The sequence below is a fragment of the Protopterus annectens genome, chromosome 11.part0 (assembly GCF_019279795.1).
Source record: "Protopterus annectens isolate FY-2018-M chromosome 11.part0, PAN1.0, whole genome shotgun sequence".
NCBI classification, from domain to species: domain Eukaryota; kingdom Metazoa; phylum Chordata; order Ceratodontiformes; family Protopteridae; genus Protopterus; species Protopterus annectens.
In genome coordinates, this window is record NC_056745.1 from 402,435,225 (window position 1) to 402,453,348 (window position 18,124).

General features: G+C 36.7%; 1 protein-coding gene across 1 annotated transcript in view; it reads right to left on the reverse strand.

Moving 5' to 3' along the window:
- Positions 1-18,124, reverse strand: part of LOC122814945 (sodium-coupled neutral amino acid transporter 4-like) — a 506,640-nt gene that overhangs the window by 118,936 nt on the left and 369,580 nt on the right. The window contains exon 6 of the mRNA XM_044087205.1: positions 5,756-5,829. Coding sequence (XP_043943140.1) covers positions 5,756-5,829 — 74 coding nt within the window. The remainder of the gene's footprint in view (positions 1-5,755; positions 5,830-18,124) is intronic.

The window sequence follows — 18,124 nt, forward strand, 5'->3', positions numbered from 1 at the left end:
ATTCCAACTCCGAGATCGCACTACAGTGAGGAAAGGGCAAATATCCCATTGTTCAATGTACTGCGATCTCAGAAAATGCACTATGAGTTCCAGTACATTTGATATTATGAGCATTCACAATTTGTGTGATTCGCTCATATGATATAGACCCTGTTTCTTTACCCGGGGAAATTTCTGCTTAAATGCACATTTGATGGAGTGAGGCTTCAACAAATCGAGTTCAACAAAAAGGTATTTGATGATTAGGGTTTTCTAGAAACTGAAGTAGACCCCAGATTTAGCTATTCATAAATATCATAGGCAGTTTTAGCCCACATAGATTTATTTTGCCCCTGGTTAGCTTGACCATTAATCCCAAAATGGAGCTTTAACTTTCCATGTCCTGACTGCACATTTATACCAGCTTCCAATTAAAGTTTCTGAACTAAATAGCATTTTTGTTATAATCTATAATTGTTAAGACAGTTCATTAGGAAGTATTGCATTTTTTCCTTCAGTTCTTGCATTTTTTCCTTCAGTTCTTTCTGTAGTTTAAACATTATTATCTTAATGAACAACAAAGGCCCGACAACTGTGGCAAATCATACCGTCTTAACTGGAATGCTAGTTCTTAAACATTTTATCAGTAATTCTCTTTTAAAATACTCATTTCTATATTGCAAACATGTTAACATGATAAGTAAACATATATAATACTGATTAAAACAAATGTACTTCTGCAGAGAAGGAAAATAAAATGATTAGTAACAACACGTTGCCAATTTATTTGGTGACTTCTGTGAACCAATGACATTATTACTGACCCTCTGGATTAACTAGAGTATAGAAACAATGAGGAAAAGGGGTCTAAAAGCATTCTGTTGGAAGAGCAAAGGTCGCTATAACATACTTGGCTATACTTTCTACAGGTTGGATGTCAGATAAACTTTCAAAACAACTGACTTCACTAATATATGAATTCCTTACAGAAACTATATAACATAACTTTGAAACTTTGCAAATTAAATTCAAACTCTACCTGCAAGAATAGTTCAAATTAAAAAAAAGTTTGTTTTCATAGATGTGGTCCCACGAATGGTATTCAATACACAAGAAAAACGTGTACCAACTTTTTATAAAGAAGTATTCATTTGAAATAAACTCATATTCCAAGCGAATGATTCTTTTGAGCCAGGAGACAGGATCTGAATTGCCTGGACATAGTAAGGCCTTGCTAAGTTTAATTCTGGTGGCTGCCAAAAAGCAATTACTACAAAATGGAAATCAAAGTCTAAGCCAACTGTATGTGAAGCAGCGAATATAATAACAGAGATAAAACAACTGGAAATGGGATCCTTAGAAAAGGGTAGAAGCAAATTACATAGAAATAAATGGGAATTGTGGGAACAATACATGCAGAATAATGTTTTGGAGGAGGAGGGAGGTTTAAAAGAAGGCAGGATTTGAATGAGCCATGCAATGCTTGAGTGACAATGACTGGATAGATTATAAGTGCTGTATAATGTTTGCAACTAAAATATATCAATATGATTTGTTTTCATTTATATAAATGTATAATTGCTTATATCAAAAGTAGTAAATGAATAAAGATGTTTCATGTTAAAAAAAATAGATGGCCAGGTAAAGTGGAGCATGGTGCTATGAGACACACATGAAATTTAAAAAGAAATTTAGTTGTGATGAAAGTCTACCAGTGTTCAATATAAAAAAGTTAAAATAAACATTACAATTATGTGTGGCATATTATCTCTGTTTTTCTTAGTTGCAATAGTCTGCTTTTTGATATATGGCAGTTTATTTTTTCATATCTGGTCTTCAGAGGTGTTCTTGAATTGGGAGCTGTTGGCTTTTCCTTTTCTAATATTTCACTACATTTCTACACTTTTTACATGTTGAATGGTTTATTCTCTAACATTATTGTCACTTTTATAATCCATTACAAGCTTGGAGACTTGTTCTGCTCAGTCTGATTTCTACTGGGGCACTTTTGGAGTTTGACACTTGACTTTGGACTTTAATGATGGGATTTACTATTTATTTTAGTTCTTTTAATTTTATTTCAGAGCAAATGAAGTTTAAATACCTCTTTACATTTTAAATAAGTATTTTTCCTTTTAGTGTTATATTTATAGACTTGCATGCTTTGCTTCAGTTTGTTTCAAAACAACTTAGGGCATAATCTCTGAAATAAAATTGAAGCTGAAGATGATATTTCCAACTCAGCAGAAATTATTTTTCCTGTGCTTCTGGTTGTAGAAGACTTTGACATCACCTGCTCTTTTAAGATGACATCATATGCCTTATTAAAGATGGTCTGTCAAGCAATTGCACTTTCTGATTCTTTTCTACAACTTAAACAGTTTGGCTCTCAGTCATGACATTCATTACAGCAGCGCTTCCACATTAATTTCCTGAAATGCTAAAATCTTTCAAGTGTTGCTACAGCTGTCATATTATTAACAAAAGCCCAAACTGGCACTGCCTAGGAGACCGCACCCTTTCCTCCAGCAGGAGCCATAGAGAAAGTAAGAGATCTACATTGTTGTGAGGAAGATTACAGCTATGGTGGGTGGTCAGTAAAGGTAGGCCAGTCCTTCAAACTATCTTATATTAACTGCCAGGCCAGTGGGAGAAGGTTTCTGGCAAACACACACCAGTATAAGCCACTGCCTTCTAAGTCACCTCATGAAGTGTCATAAGGGGGCTGATATTGCACTTTCAGAGTACAGGAGGTATATTACAATGGACACTTTGGGGCATACTCTGCAGGGTGCCCACACTGACTCTTGCTCTTTTTTGGTATTTGGAGCTTCCATCACCTGATCATACATGTCCACCTCATGTGGTGTATTCACTTGAGTGTTTCTGTGAAGACTCAGTGATCAAATTTACACTCAGAGGTGTTACCCCTGTGACCACCCACTGGGCTGAGTGAGACTTATTGATGAATGTTACAGTCCCTCCTGTGCCAATGAAGATCACAGTGGCCAGAAAATGAATGCGTATGAGTTCTGTACTAGCTGGTGGGACTTCTTTTCACAGGTATGGCAGCATACCCTTGTCACCTGATTTAATGATAACATCTAATCCCATGCTGGACTCTCACAACACAGAGTACCCAGAGCCACCTCTGATGTGAGCTGCTCCTGGCCCTTGGACCCTAATCATTGATGCCTGATAGTTCCCTGTAGTTTGCTGTTGCCCCTCACTGGTTGTTTAAGTTCAAGCTATTCCTTCTGAACAAAGTTTGGGAAAGGGTCTTTATTTTCCTGAGTAGCTTGAGGTAGAAATTGTGAGTATCAGGATATCCTTGATTCACACGCAGACAAGAATAATAACACCTTCCCTCTATGTAGCTTCATTCTTGAGGAATCCTCCTTCTTTGGGAGCCTCTCAGTCTCTGAAGTCCACTGTGGATTTACTTGTCATTCATTAGCCTTCCTCACAGAACTTGAGGAAGGATGAAGAGAAACTATAGGCCATCTCCTATAAGGAACTTGCCCAGGAGAACAGTATCTTTGCAGTCTGGAAACATCTGGACCAATCTTCCTGAACTTCTTGTATTTACCTGTTTTGTTGACTGAGCAAGTCCCCTGGACTAAATGTACCTTTTCAGAGGCAACCTAAGAGCACTGCCTTTTTAAGTAATTGTTCAGAATCGCACAGTAGGCAGATGAAGGTGGAAGGAATCAAATCCTGCACCTTGGACGGAAGAAGCAAGTCATTAATAGCTCACAAACATCAGCCCTCTGCATTAAATGCAAGAAGGAAAATCTTACGTAGACTATTTCAGATGTCCTCTTCAGAAAATAAATGCCCTCTTTAGGCATGCCTCCTGGGACCTGGTCAAAGAACTTCTAAACAGGAAATGGGCATTGATATTGTGGAGTTATCTTCATTGCATTTTGGTTTCTTTTATTTTGGTAGTCAATCCCAATTCTCCAAAAAGAAGAAGCCTCCCCACAGAATGATGAGACCCTCATTGTACTGTCAGTCAGTGATTTCTCCTCTGGCTCTGCCAGCAGAGTCTCACATAAAGATAAATCCAGGAGTTCAGCAATCTGCCTGCCTACTCATCAGAACCACCAATGGGAGGTTGTGATTTTCCTTCTCCTGGAGAGCAGTCAGTGTAGACCAGTAAGTTCTAGACATGAAAACAGATGGTCATGTCTTAGAATTATTGTGCCCACCCCCAGAAGAAGATTCTTTCAGTGGCCAAGCTTTCTCCCTTTCTAATAAGCCCAAAGTTTGCATCACACACACACACACACACACACACACACACACACACACACACACACACACACACACACACACACACACACACACACACACACACACGTGCGCAAATACAGAGACTGAAGGACTGAAAGACTGAACTTGCATATACTAGGTCCAAGATGCTATGTCTCTAAGTATTCCCTTCTCCCTGAGGTATACCGATCTCAAAGTTATTATATATAAGTTCAGGTTTTGTCTTGTTTTATATATATATATATATATATATATATATATATATATATATATATATATATATATATATATATATATATATATATATATATATATGTATATATATATATATATATATATATATATGTATATATATATATATATATATATATATATATATATATATATATATATATATATATATATATATATATATATATGTATATATATATATATATATATATATATCACATTCAGTGGATGCATGCAATTTTTAATGTTATTTGGGCTGCTGGGTCAACAATAGGATACCTGCCTACGATACTGAAATGTTGAGCAACACTCCGGGTATAGTTTAAACTTTGATCACAGTTATGATGTCTACAAGAAAAGGATTACATTCTATGTAATTTCCTCCTACTCTTTTTTAAACATCCCATTTCTTGTTGCTTTATCTCTGCTACTATATTCAATACTTCTAGTACAGTTGGTTTAGACTTTGATTTCCATTTTCTAGTAATTGCTTTTTTGACAGCCACCGTAATTAGACTCAGCAAGGCCTTACTATGTCTAGACAATTCTGATTCTCTATCATAGCTCAAAAGGGAATTTTTAAAGTCTGCCAACTCATTACACTCCCAAAAATATGTTCCTAATTACCACTTTCTTCCTCATTACACCTCCAACATTTGCTATCTACCTAAGGAAAAATTCTTTGGAGTCTACTAGGAGTATAAAAACACCTATGTAAACACTTCCAAACAAAGATACTAAATCTTCTAGACTTTGCTGCACATTTGGAAGTCATACATATATCACTCCATTGTTTCTTTGTGAATTGCTTATCCACTCTCTCTTCCCAATCCTTTGTAACCCCCACTGACTGATTTTTAAAGTTATCATGCAATATGTTATATGCTCTTCTAATTATCATTTTTTACCTGAAGCTTCTGTGCTAGATTCTACTAAAAACTCCACCAGTGCTGGTCTTTCACTTAGGATTGCCATATTTCTTTCTCTTAGCCTATATGCTGATATCAGTCCCTGAAACGGAAGGCAAGCTCTAGCTTACAGTCCAAATAAATTCTTGGCCTCTTCCCATTCACTTTTACCTCTCTAATTATTTGCTCCCAAAAACCTGGTTCCTTTGCCATTTTTTCCAGTAAATTCCAGCTCCCTCTTGCCTGTTGTCTGTATCCCTAATTTAGTCATCCCTATCAGCAGAATCTCCAACTGGCCATCTGGTTTTGATAGGATTAGATATTTCAACACAGTAATGTCAAATAAATATGGAATACAATACCTCCTTCTTTAGCAGTCTTCAGAAGAAGATGCACAGAATATAGTGACAGTATGGATACAGCAATAAGCATTACCCTGTGAAAAATATCAGAGGTTTAATGTTAAAAACAAGAACCTGATAGAGAGTACAATACTGGTATGCTACCATGAAAAATGTATTCAGCCTTTATCTACAAGAGTTTTACAAACTTTAAACATACTGCAGTAAACAAAAGTTGCATTTCATTAAATGCCATTTTCTTTCAATTATAATTGACAAAATCTGTAAGACAATGGATAGTGCAAATTATAACAGTAATCGGAAAGCAGAACCTTAATTCGTACCCTTAAGTAAGCCGCACACATACTTTGATTATTTTTTTCATTTGATTACTTTTGTCAGATAAATAAAATTTACCAGTTTTATGAGTAACACTTACAAGAAAGCACTGATGCTTTCCTGGGGTGTACAGGGCTAAAGCCCTGACCTCCAACCAGTGATCTTAAGTTTGATTAGCAGATTGTGTTGCTGGAAGCACTAAACATGGAGGATGGGACTGAGTGGCCAATGTAGACTCGCTCATCAGGGAGGGAAGGATTGAGATGTCTAGTAACAATGCACTACTAACCCCAAATGGCAAACTGGGGTATTGAAGGAAGTAGTCAATAGCACTTTATAGTGTTGATGTGCTGCATGTAAGCCAGGAGGTAATGCATGAGGAAGGATGCTTCTCCTTTCTAAGTAGCAGTGAGACTAACCCAATAGCCACCATGGGGAAGGGTTAGGCAATGCATGGGATAGGGCCCACTTGATTGAAAGACTAGTCTGTGATCACATTTCACTCCACAGGGAAGTAAATGGATTGACTGATTGTCAGAGGAGGGCCGAAAGCTGGCACACAGTTGGGGATAAAAAGATATAAAAAGAATAGAAAACTTGTAATTCAACTCAAGATTGAAGCTTTTTTGAGAAACAAATTGTGTTTACTAATGAAATGGTAGGTTTTATGAAAACTTTTGATGAGATATTTATTTAATGATTTTGCTTGCTGAAGTAGTGCTTCTCATTAAATATATTATCTAATATTTATTGTCAAATAAGTTTTTAAACACTGCAGTTGGAATAAATTTTAGTTGAGCTGCGGTACATATATGTGATAAGGTAGATTTAGCATTGAAGAAATGGTGACTGCCTGCTTCTTAACTGAACTGTACAATCTTTTGTATTATTATTATTATTATTATTATTATTATTATTATTACTACCAATAATAGTAACCTAACATTCCCATTCATCCACCTCTTTATTTTACTACTGCTATTATAAATTTACTTCATGGCGCATAAGTGACAGTTAAAGAGCAACTTAAAAACTGAGACTGTATCCCAAGTGAGCTTCTCATTTACGTTTAATGACCCCTTTCTTGTAGAACCAAATCTTTCTTACTAGAGAATGTCAAGTTTTTAATATTACTAGCTTCAGATGGTACACATAGGGCTTTGTTAATTTAAAATAGAGATGTTTTGCTTCTTGTTGTGTTCAGCGATCTCAAAGTTTATGGGAATAAAATACAGGGGACATCCCACATTAAAACCTGTAAAAATATTATTTAGTGTTTAAAGTCCTGCTTCATATTTCATATCTTGAAAAGTAAATATTTTAATTGCAATTATTTTTTGCATTATTGTTTTTATTTTTATCAGTTATACTTGTTCTGCTGTGGCGACCCCTAACCGGGAAAAGCCGAAAGACACAACAACAACTTGTTTCTTAAAACCCCATCTATTCTGAGATGCATTCATAAGGCATAATCACTGAAATGAAAAAAATAATGTTGTGATCATTTTTATTGAAAATAAAATACAGAAAAAACAGAATTTTTTTACCTGCTAGGCATAACAAGGAATACGACATTGAGAAAAAGAGAAATTAAGGACTGCATTTATAACAAATTCCAACTTCTCTGTTATACAGTGCATGACAGCTGTCATATTTGTGTCACAGTAACCATAAATGCCTATAATGTAAGATTTGAGTCAGACTATTCAATCAAAGTGAGCACTGTGAAAGGAATTTATATTTATTACAGCAAAAAGATAGCATGCAGTTTCCTTTCTTTCCCAAATTAGGCAATTTGTTTGGAAGAGTTAAATATCTAAATTGATTCTTTCAACATCCAGTAACAAAAGGCTTATCATACTCATTTTAGCCTTTTAACTGCAGTCACTAGAGCCAAAGTAATAAATCCCTGCCTGGAGTTGTAGCTTCTAAGAATGACTCTATTAATTATCTTTTCAGCCCAAGGATACATTCCAAAGGCATATCATAGTGTAAGTAAAGTAGCCCCCTTTCATTTAATAACTTAAAAGCTTAATTTTTGTATAATACTTTGAAGTGGCTTTTACCTTCCAAAACCATTATACAGCAGATTTAACTACCACATGATAGCAGTTTATATTACTTTATCTGTATATTTTGAGGTATGAATATGTATATAAATACAACTAAACTAAACTAAAAGTTGTACAAAAATTGTGAGAGAAAAGAGAGGCAAACGTATTAACATCTCATTAAATTAAACATGAAAAATGTATGTTCTGCGTTATGTGCAAGTTAACACTTGAAAAGGCTCAAGTGCATAACTTAGCTATGACTGAAGGCATCATTGCCTTTAAAGGGTACATGTCAACGTACTAAAAAGCAATGCAGTGAAAGTTATAATACTGAATCATACAATGCAGAAATGTCAAAGTGCTGAAATGTTAAATTGTTAAAAATCAAAATATTTCTGACATGTTCCCCCTATAGGATCAATGTTAGCATTAGTTAGCTGTATTCTGGCACAGCATATGTATGTAGTACATGAATACTATTAGTACGTATTTTGATTTTAACATTGTAAAGTTCAGGGTTTTGCATTCAGTACTATGACTTACAGTATACTACTATTCAATAAGTTGTCACATTCCTACCTTTAAAGGCTTGGAAACATACTTCGCAGCAGTACAGATTTTCGCAGAATGTCCAAATTTTTACATTATATTTCTGGTCTGTTTCTCATAAAATTGTGGTTTCCTGGCTAATCACTGGTAAATCACTGAGGGCTGAAGTCAGAAAATAATGACAGACATTTAAGTTTTAGACTGAATACACTTCAGAAAATTGATGCTAATGCAAGACCTGTTATTCTATCAACTTTCTAAGTTTGTAAGAGCAATAATTCAAAAGTCTCCCTATTTTCAGTCCTTTGTACCCACATTATTTATGGCTTTGTACAGATTTCTTGCTCTAAGAAGTTGAGAGGTATGCTTGGAAAACATTTAAAAAATAAATGGCTTACCTCAGTAGAAAGAAAAAAATAATAATTCATAAAATCTGCATGACTGTCTCACAATGAAAATGACTTTTAGTTAGATAAAGTAGACTGCTTAACTTAGCAGAGCTAACTGTTTATGAATCTGTGACATCTGCAACCAGCTCTTGCTAAGCTAAGCTGCCATGACAAAAGATATATATATAGACAGCAACTTTTCTACAGGTTACCAAGTTTCTATTCCTTCGAGTGTCATGTGCCTTAATCAAAAGATGCCAAGGAACAGAATTCTGATGTCTGTCTTCCATATAAATTAATTGCTGGCATGCTTTCTAAGGATGTGCCAGTAGTGATCCATTTGTTTTGCGAGATTTCTCCTTTGTGTGGGGGCTTGCCATAACAAAGAAACATTTACAATTTAAGTTTTCAACTGTTTTGTGTTTTGACCTTTTATTCTCAGCATTCTAAACCCTCAGGTTTTAGTCTCTTTGAGTTTAACAGTGAAATCCTTGACAGCATAAATTTTCATTTATTAGTTTATGTATACATTTGTTTACCATATAGTTGTGTGTATCTCTTTACTTGTTGCTACCATGATCGAGGCACAATGCAATATACATTTGTAACACATTACACGAGTCTGTAAACAATATTATACACCACAATATTTATTTTTACATTTATTTACCATTTAGTTGGGAATACCTCTTGACTCTTTTCTGTTATTACCTCTGCATAAGGCAATAATAAGTTTATATTATATTTCATGAGGTTAAAGACTGACATTATAAACCACAATATACAGATCTAAAATATCTATAAAATATGATCAATAAAGCAGTTTGAAAAAAGTGAAAAAGAAATAGCTTGTACCAAAACTGATTTGCTGAGACAACATATTACATGTATTTTATAGTTTATAAATAGAAATTTAGTACGTGTGAAAGTAGTATGTTAAATTTTAAGTCAAAATTTAAAGTATCTATATGCAAATGTTATTTTGAAGCTGCAGTGGTGCAGCAGTAGCGTTGTCGCCTCACAGCAAGAGGTTCTCCTGTTCGATTCTCGGCTGGAGCGCCTTCTGTGTAGAGTCTGCATGTTTTCCCTGCGGTCGAGTGGCATTCAAAATACATGTGTGAATGGGCGTGTCTTTGTTGAAGGTTGGGCATCGAGCTGGCACCTCGACACCGTAAAACTCTACTGCCAATCATTAGCAGACCAGAGTTCCACTGTGGCGACTCCTAATTGGGAAAAGCCGAAAGAAGAACAACATATGCAGATGTTATTTAATATAGTACACTATTAAAACGGGAAGACTTAACATTCCATTACCAGTATATGATGCAATGAGTGAATTTTTCTAGGGGGAACCGTTTGGCAGATGGCACTTAAATGTCTTAGGACTGTAAATAACATTTCTCATACATTCATAGGTTCAAAGGTTTATACTACGGTAATGACCACCAGGGTCTTTACAAGCCTAGCTGTGCAACCCAATCCAGTTTTGTCCTCAAGTAAAGCAGTAGCTAAGGGTTATGTGAGGGGGTATGTTAGTTGAGGATTAATTTACTCACTTACTGTTGATCTTTGTCCATCAGAAACATGGAGGCCAGACTAGGAATGAATTTGCAATTTCCCATCCAGTGATCAAGGTTCTTTTTGAGCAAGGTCAAGGATGAACTCTGCTTGATGAAGTTGGGGAGCTTATTCCTTAGTGCAGGGGTCCTTGGAGGCACATATTGGGCTCTCTAACATATTCTACTTATGCCGCAGGCAAAGTTCAAGTCTTTGGATCTAGAATTTCTGATGCTGTTTGCTTTGTGAATGTGCAAGAGAACCATCTGAGCTGGACCTGAGGATGTCATATGCTAGGCATAGACTGCCTCTCAGTAACCTGTAGGAGACAGAGTACAGAGATAGCACCTTTGGGCAATATGTGTAGGACAGGGTAATCATACCCTGGATTTCCCTGGTAAGGAACCATAGGGTGTTCCAACTGTTGCCAGAGCCTGGTTAGGTACATGCCAAAGGGGTACTGTACTCAATGATGGGTCTGATAAGGGCTGAGTATAGTGGTACTATAACTTCCATGGACCAGAATGCTATACCCTTGCTTATGAGTTGGGCGACACAGAATGATTTTCTTACTATCTTGGCTACATGTTGGCTGAAGGCCAGATTACTGGCTACATATATACTAAAATTCCTAACTATTGGGTCAACTCTTAGGGATGTTTTATCAATGCAGTGATTAGCTTGGATGGACAACTTCAAAAAGGGCACTGTAATTGTTTTCTTCATGTAGAGGTTTAATCCCTGGATTTAGCACCAGTCATTTGTTTGCTTGTGTAAAACTCTCTTGTAAAATGTTGCTGTAATGGGGGGAATCTATAATAGCTCCCAAATTACAGTCATCTGCAAACTTGGTGAACCAGAGGCCTCTAACATTAGCCTTTACTTCAGAGAAATGGTTGCCATCCAGGAGTGTGCCCAACATGAAACCCTGGGGTACTCCACTGCTGATCAATCTCCTGGTGGAAGTTGTCTCACCAATTTGGACGTTTTGGGTCCTACCTGTTAGTCAGGCAGAAATCCAGTGAGTTATGTAAGGATTTATGCCTAGTTCTGAGAGTCTATCAACAACACCTGAGTGGGGTATTGAATTGAATGAAAGCAAAAGGCCAGCATACATTTGTCAGCACAAATTCCTTTAATCAATAGATAAGCATATCCCCAATGGGAGTAAAGTTAGCATACTGGTTTGGGCTGAAAAGCCTTCCTCAGTGCAACATTCACAAATCCACATACCCCCCTCCAGAAGTAACAAACACAAAAATCTCATTGGTTAATCACAAATGCTCATTAAGTCCAAGAGAAAAAAGTGTTCCTAACAAAATAATCCATTTCTTCTCTTTCCTATTTAATATATTATTCCAAGCTCTTTTTATTGCTAGTTTTAGACATAATTCTATCTATAATGACAAATCTAAATCTATCTGTGGTTTGTTTAATTTTGTATTTTTAAAGGGCATTAGACTGGCAACCACATTTCTCATCACTAAGATGCTCAGAAATAAGTAATTTTAATGGACGGGAAGTTTGCACTACATGAACAGCAGGCCATGTACACAAAACTAAGTAAATGACCCTGTCCAATTCACAATTACCGTCAGCATATATATCAAATACCCATGACGTATTATGAGTAGTAAACTGTACAGTATTTGAAACATATTGACACAAACTGCAATGATTACAAAGCCAACAGCCCTTCAGTAGATGCCCTTGTAGTGTTGCTTGCTGCAAACCAACAATCCTATTATCTGTTTTGTTATGGTGGTTTAGCCAGCCCTGTAGTGTCCTACCCTTCCTATAAGAAAAGCAGCACCTGGAGGGTATTAATTTACTCAAGGTATCATCAGACAATAATATCCTCCAATGTTTATGTAACAATCCTGTCAAAAAAGATGTATTACTGCCATAATTGGTAATGCACCTGACTGGATCTCCAAATTTATCTTTTTTGTTATTATATTTGAGTCAACCCATCCTAGCCATTTGTCTAACTATATCCCTAGATTGAAGTGTGTCCTCATATTTGTATCCTCTATCACAGAGCCTGGTGATTAGTTCTTGTTCCTGCATGGCAAATGTCTCATCCGAAGAACAAATCCTATGAAGCCGCATGAAATGCGCTTTAGGACTATTTTTAGTTATATGTCATAGATGACAACTACTAGCCTGTAAAAATGTGTTTACCTGTAGATATTTCCTAAAGACCTGAGTAGCTAGAGTTCCATCATTCTGTATATCCACATCCAAAAAAGTAATATGTGTGGAATCAAAATTAAGTGTGAAATGTATTCCCCACTTGTTCTCATTAAGATAGTCTACGAATTCCAAAAGATAATCTGTATCAGAACGCCAAATTAACCAAAAGTCATCCAAATAGTGGCGCCAGATATCCATGGATTCCAAATAAATGTGTGTAGGGTCATAGATAATCTGTTCCTCAATGAATGCCATAAATAGATCTGCATAAATCAGTGCAAATGATGCCCCCATTGCAGTCCCCTTAAGTTGCAGATAGCATTCATCCTTGAAATAAAAAAAATGTTTAGTAAGTACATGCTCTGTTAAGCAAATTAAGAATGTGGTGAAACCAGGACTATATAAGGAACTACGGTTGAACCAATATTCCAAAGCATAAGGCCTGCCCACTGAGGAGTATTGGTGTATAATGCTGACACATTTAAAGTGCACATATACCACCCAGACTCTAATTGTATATCTTGGATGATACTGAAAAATTCCATGGTATCCTGTATATGGGACCTAACACATCCCAACAAAGGTTTCAAATAGTGTGTTAGAAAAGCTGACAAAGGTTCAGTCAAAGACCCTTACCAGAAAATACTGGTCTACCTGGTGGTTGACTGAGATTTTTATAAGTCTTTGGTAACATGTACAAATATTCTTTATTTGGCTCTTTAACTGTAAGATGAAATATTGTTTCCTTAGATATAATACTCTTTTCTAAGGCCAATTTTAAAAACTGATCTATGTCAGATTTAAGCACCAAAGTGGGATCAAGAAACAAACATTGGTAGAGTCATTGATCTAATAATTGTTTATGGGTTCAGCCACTTACATGGCCCAGTCCCACACAACCTCAGCACCTCCTTTATCCGCTGGACTAATCACCAATTTTTTATTATTTTGAAGAGCCAACAAAGCCTGTCTATGAGAAGGGGACAAATTATGAAATGCAGATTTCAAGCAAGAGGCATGTGTATTGTGCAGATCTCTCATCATCTGTTGCTGAAAGAATGCTACACACTTATTATAAGGAGGTGTAAATATATATGATCTAAAATGAAAAGCTGAAAAATCATATTCTTTATTGATTTGTTTATTATGAAAAATACCTTCAAGTTTAATAGTCTACAAAAGGAAATAACATCCTGAGCAAACACATCTTCTGTAACAAAATAACTAGGCATAAATCCCAGTCCTTTGTTAAGCAAATCAATTTCCACAGAGTATAAGTGGGATGAAGAAATGTTAAGTACATTTGGACTATTTACTGAGGTATCATTAACTGCAACAGTGTTTCTAGAGTTGGTGTGTCGCTTATTGTGCTTGCGTCCAGTCCTCCTGCAACGTATAAAGGGAAGCTATCATTTCTCTTTTTGGCAGAAGAAGAAACTAGTGGTGTCCTTGTATCTGTATCTGTTATAGAAGAAAACTTCTCACACGATATCTCAGAAACCACATCCGTTCTTTTAAGAATGGACTTTTCTCTTTCTTTTAAGTTTACTGTCTGTGGGCATTCTGTATTACCAAAGAACTTAACTGTTTTCTGGAATGAGAACTGTTTTCCATGTTGATAGTCCCTACAGTCCCTAGAAAATGTACTAATCATATGTGTCTTTAACTCTTTTTCTAATCCTATTAGATCTTTAGTTAACTGTACAAACTGTTCTTGATAAAGGGAATCTTGTTCATATGGTTTGATTTGTTCACAAAGACGGCTGACCTGATTGACCAAGTCCATAGTTTTGCATTCATAAAAGGAATGCAAAACCCCCCACAAATAACAATGAGGCCTTATGCTGAGCTTCCTGCCATTCACAAATTAATTGCTCATCTGGCCCCTTTACATATGGTTGTGTAAGTACACGAATACCTCTAGGCGCTAAATTCTTAGTGTTATATGCTTTAAATAATTTTTGATGCCATATATTAGTTGTTAATTCTCTCAAAACAGAAAGCAGTTGTCCAAATAAATCAATAAGGGACATGGGGGTCACCTTAGTATCCTTATCCAAAATACTTGTCCCATGTAGGTCATCAAATACTCCTACATCTTCCTTATCTGCTGCTAGCCCTTGTAGAAGTTTAACCAAATCCATGGCATTAATCAGGTCAATGAAAAACTTTTCAAAAATATAAATGTAAAAATAATTCAATGTTCCTAAACTTCTTATAAACTATAACAGCAATACATGTCAGCCATCAGGTCAAAAACCAAGCACAGAAAGAATATCTTAACTAAAACTGTTAAAAATAAAGAACTGTAACTGCACAGAAAAATGTCACAATTGAGGTCCATAAATTCACGCTATATCACTAGGAGACAAAGTTCTTAGCATAAAAGGACTGAAATGAAGCAGATGTCTTCCATTCGAACAATAATCAGTGCACTATGTGTACGTGTAAGCATGCTAATCAACATGCACGCCCTCGTACTACGGCCCTTTGCTGAACCTTTCAGTGTCACATGACAACCAGGTGACCTGTGTCTGGCATATCAGACCATCCACTAAATGAAGCTGTTAAAAATAAAGTAAACATGATCTTCCACAGAAGTTAAGAAATGTATTTTTTAAAGACATCTGTTATATAGTTATCAATAATAACCAGCTGACTTTTGGTGATGTACCTCACTAGTGCACATGCACGGGGATTCTGGAACTTTGTCAGTACAAATGCCCTAGAACAACTAGCCAGAATACCCACTAGGGGAATAGTTTCTTGGATTTTGTCCTTACAAATATGGGGGCATCATACACCATCCCTTATGTATCTTCATCATTTGTTAGGTCTGACCATAAAGCAGTCTCCTTCGAAAAAAAATTGAAACCAGAGATCCTTTCCACCCAAGGTACCTTTAGAAATTTCTTGTAAGATAAACTACCTACTCCTAAATGATACATTGGCAAGCTTCAAATCCCCACCAAACCCAGTTAACTCCACTGAATATGCAGAAACATACACCAACACACTAAGCTAGCATGTAAACTGCTGCATAGATGTAGCTGTACCCCACAGGAACAAGTGCAGGGCAAACTTCAGAAACAAATCCACATGGTGGAATCATAATATCAGCCAACTTTATAATAAATGAAAAATAATTCTGATGAAAAGTAAGAAGAAGAATTCCCAGAATGTTACAGCCCTAATATAATCAAATAACTCAGGAGCTTAATAAAATCCACCAAAGCCAAGTCTGAGGTTAAAATAGCTGCCCATGTCAAAGCCAAAGACAATCACAAAGCATTTTTTAGTTATGTTCGTAATTTCAAAAGCACAATGCAGCAATTCACTGAGCTGATTGTGAATGATGTTACCTACACTGGTCTACACTGAAGCTGAAAATATAGCAAACCTACTGGCTGATAAATTTAGCTCTAACTTTACACCTCTCTCTGCTCCATCTGTACCTCAAGATATACCTGATACTGTCTTGCCTTTAGCTATAGCACAAGACCAAAATCCTAAAAATGCTATCAACACTAAAAATACTACATTGATAGGTCCTGACAACATCCCTGAATGTATCTTAAATTGTAATGGATGAAAGCAAAATGGTACACACTAAATACATTGGCCTGGACAATTCCACATTCAGGCAAAGTAGACAAGCTAAATAAACTGGAAATAAACCCCTATGTCACCCACTGGATTTTCAATTGGCTCACAGATAGGAAGCAAGAAATTAAAATTGAGGAAGTTACCTCTACAAAGACACCAGCTACCACTGATGTCCCCCAGGTTTCTGTGCTGGGACCTCTCCTGTTTGGCATCTACTGTTTTGAAGTAAAAAACAATACCACTAGGATCCATAATCAAATCTCCTAATGATGTGGACATCCTACAAAAGGGCCTCACTGAGACAGATGCCTGGTGTCAAAGCCATGGCCTCAAGCTCAATTCCAAAACGTGCATTGTCATCCCTTTTGGTAAAAACTCTGTACCCATGAACTACCACATAGGCGGTAGTCTACTTAACATCGAAAGTGTGATAAGAGACCTTGGGACACAGGTGGACAGTAGTCTCTCCTTTGATAATCACATCGCCACAGTAGTCAGGAAATCCTTCGATGTGGCACACCTCATAACAAAAGGTTTCTCATCCACGGAAAAAGAGGTCATTGTTCCCATCTACTCATCACTCATTAGACCCATTATAGAGTACAACGCCCCTTTTGGTATGTACCTCACAAGACATCAACAACAACTGGAAAGGCCACAGAAATACCTCACAAAGAGGATTACCGGCCTCAAACAGATGCCTTACACAGATCGTCTCAAAAAACTCCAGCTTTACTCTGTCGCATATCGCCTACTCAGAGGCAATCTCTGCCTAACATACAAAGCTATGTCAAACCCAGAGCTGTTGGACATGCTCCACATAAAGAAATACCAATCCCTCCGAGCTACAAGCTCTAGGGACCTAAACCTTGTCACCACAATAAACAGAACATGCTGGAGGGATAGATTCCTGTCTCAGAGACTTCCCATACTCTCGAACAAACTACCTATCTATATCAAACAAAGCTCCTCATTAGCACTCTTCAAGAAAAATCTTGATGATTGGATGGGAGATAGGAAATTCACCCCGGGGATCACTTCTGTGGCTCTGCTTGACAGGGGCACAGGAAAATAATTTTCTTGGGTGGCAAAAGCCAGGGTACTGTTTGGCTAGGCTTATATAGGCCCTACGGCCAATAGCCTAGTACCTACCTATGACCCTATGAACCAAAGGGCTCTGCTGGACTAAGTGTACAGATGACTGTAAGCTAGAAGCAGTCATTGAATCCCCAAATGACCTAGCCATCCTACAGGAAGAATTGTCCCAAATAAATAACAGGTTCCCAAATCATGAACTGAAACTAAATTCTAAACAATGCATTATTGTATCCTTTGGGAAGTCATCTATCCCAGGGAACTACCACATTAACAATATTCCCCTAAGCTTTGACCCAGTTGTTTGGACTTGGGAACTTATATGGACAGTGACCTAACTTTTGACCAACATGTGCCCATTGTTGTAAAAACGTCCTTCTACATTACAAAACTTATAAACAAAGGGATTGTGTCTGGCTCTAGGGATGTCATTGCTCATCTTTACTCAGACCTCATTAGACCAGTCATCAGATATAATGCCCTCTTTGTCATGCATCTGTCCAGACACATGCAACAACTGGAACACCCACAGAGATACCTTACTAAAAGGATACAAGGCAGGCCTAAACGACATGTCCTACATGGACTTACTCAAAGCCTTCTCA